This window comes from Arachis ipaensis, chromosome B10 (assembly GCF_000816755.2).
Source record: "Arachis ipaensis cultivar K30076 chromosome B10, Araip1.1, whole genome shotgun sequence".
NCBI classification, from domain to species: Eukaryota; Viridiplantae; Streptophyta; class Magnoliopsida; order Fabales; family Fabaceae; genus Arachis; species Arachis ipaensis.
Genome location: NC_029794.2, coordinates 44,713,435 through 44,715,357, shown reverse-complemented (window position 1 = coordinate 44,715,357; position 1,923 = coordinate 44,713,435). Strand labels below are relative to the sequence as shown.

The 1,923-nt window shown below is 38.9% G+C and overlaps 1 protein-coding gene across 1 annotated transcript; it reads right to left on the bottom strand.

Annotated features, from left to right (window-relative positions):
* On the bottom strand, nt 660-1,655 carry LOC107620577 (adenylate cyclase, terminal-differentiation specific-like). Its single transcript, XM_016322714.1, has one exon. The coding sequence runs from the start codon at nt 1,653-1,655 to the stop codon at nt 660-662; it is 996 nt and encodes a 331-aa protein (XP_016178200.1).

Below are 1,923 nucleotides of genomic sequence, written 5' to 3'. Positions count from 1 at the left end.
TTGGATAGTGGTGTCCAGCACCTCTTTGGGTTGCTAAATATTCTGTTATAGAGCTACTCTTGATTGTGAGTTTTCAATCGATAATCCCAAGTTAGTTAACTCAAGTTACCGGGTGATGAAGCACCCCTCGGATTTACTAGCCCAAGTATGTCTCCTAACATCAATCACCACAGACACATATCCAAATTTTGTCATTGATGCCTAGCCTTTCATTCCTTTTGTTCTTTATTTTCTTTATTTCTCTTTAAAATTTTGTATAATACTTCATTGTCAAGGATCTTTTGTGCTTCTAACTTCTTGAGTCTTATGACCCTTAGCCAACTAGTTTTATGTAAGCAAGCATCTTAACTCCTTTTGATTTCTTGAGCTCTTGATTTTGTTCACCATGAAAGCATATATGTACTACACTTTGTATCTGACTATCTTATTCTCTTAGGCTAGATTTCTCTCTGTTCTTGTTCAAACTACATCTCTTATTCCATTGTCAAGTGAAAATACTTAAGACAAACAAACATTCCAAGCATGTGAGTGATACATGAAATAGGCAAGATAACTGCTAATGCATAAAAGAAAACAACTTAGAAGGTACACCATATTTCAGATATACATCTTCTTTATTTAATAAAGTACTAAAGAAAAGAACTCCACCACCTTTTGTCTTAATGTCCCTTTCCTTTGCCCTTTGGATCTTCTTTCTTTTTCTTTCTCATTTCCCCTTGTTGTTTTGTTGTTGAGTCCCCCTCTTCTCTTTGCCATACTCCTGAGCTTATCATCGTCTCCTTTAGCCTCTCAGCATTGAATCTCACCCTTGCAAGTTCTTGCTCTTCAAATACCTTGCGGGCTTCATTGAAATGTTTGATTTGTGGGTTGAGCAGTGGGGGTGCTCCACAAAGGTAGCTGAGTTTCTCTTGGGTGCATATATCATAGTCAAGTCTATCTCTATGTCTGGCCTCCCTGAACATTCTGCTTTCATTGAATTCTCTGTGAAATGCATCATGTTTAGCATCCAACCTATTGAGAAGTTCCCTTTGCTGAGCTTGCTCTTTCCTTAGTTGAGCTTGTTCCTGTATTACTTTCTCCATGGATCTTTCATGTTCAACAGTTGCATTGTTGATGGCTTCATACATCTTGGCATATTGTTCTTGTTGTAGTTCCATCATGTGTGTTTGATATTCATTTTGTTGGCTCATCCATTGAACTTGAACTTCTCTTTGCTGATTCATCACCTGCCAAAGGTCCCTTTGTTGTTGAGCTTGTTCCTCTTGGTTCCTTTGAATTTGTGAATATTGTCCAGAGAGTCCTTCCAAAGCGGCTTGGAGTTGATTCATGTTCAAGATACTTGTATCTTCCATTTCTTGGTGCTCTTCTTCTTGTCTTGCTTCTTTCCTTTTCTTTTTTCTTGCTAAAGGTTGCCTCTCCAATTGGGTTGTGGTGATAAATTCCAATCTTTCCCTGGTGAGGGGTTTTCCAATAGAGACCACGTCAGTTTCTTCAAATTCTTCGAGAGGAACTCTAGCTTCTTCACATAAGCACAGAATAGTACTGGGATATCCTAGCCAGCTGTCCTGTTTGACCTTTTGAGCTATGTCAATGATGTTCTTGGCTATAATCTCTCCAACATTGATCTCTCCTCCTTTCATTATGCAGTGGATCATTATTGCTCTATTCACTGTCACTTCGGAATTATTTGAAGTAGAGATCAATGATCTCCTCACTATGTCATGCTATCCTTTTGCTTGAGGTATGAGATCACCTCTCCTGAGTTTGAGTGGTTGTCCATGTGAATCCAACACCCAATCCGTGCCTACTCTGCATAAGTCACTCAACACATCCACATATCTTGGATCATTTTCAACCCTTTCCTCATAGCTAGCTTGTTTGAACCGTTTTGGTTTGACTTTTAGCACCCTGTTGATGGCGTTT

Excerpts from the sequence above, each read along its gene's own strand:
- LOC107620577 (XM_016322714.1), bottom strand. The coding sequence starts at position 1,655 with ATGATCCACTGCATAATGAAAGGAGGAGAGATCAATGTTGGAGAGATT.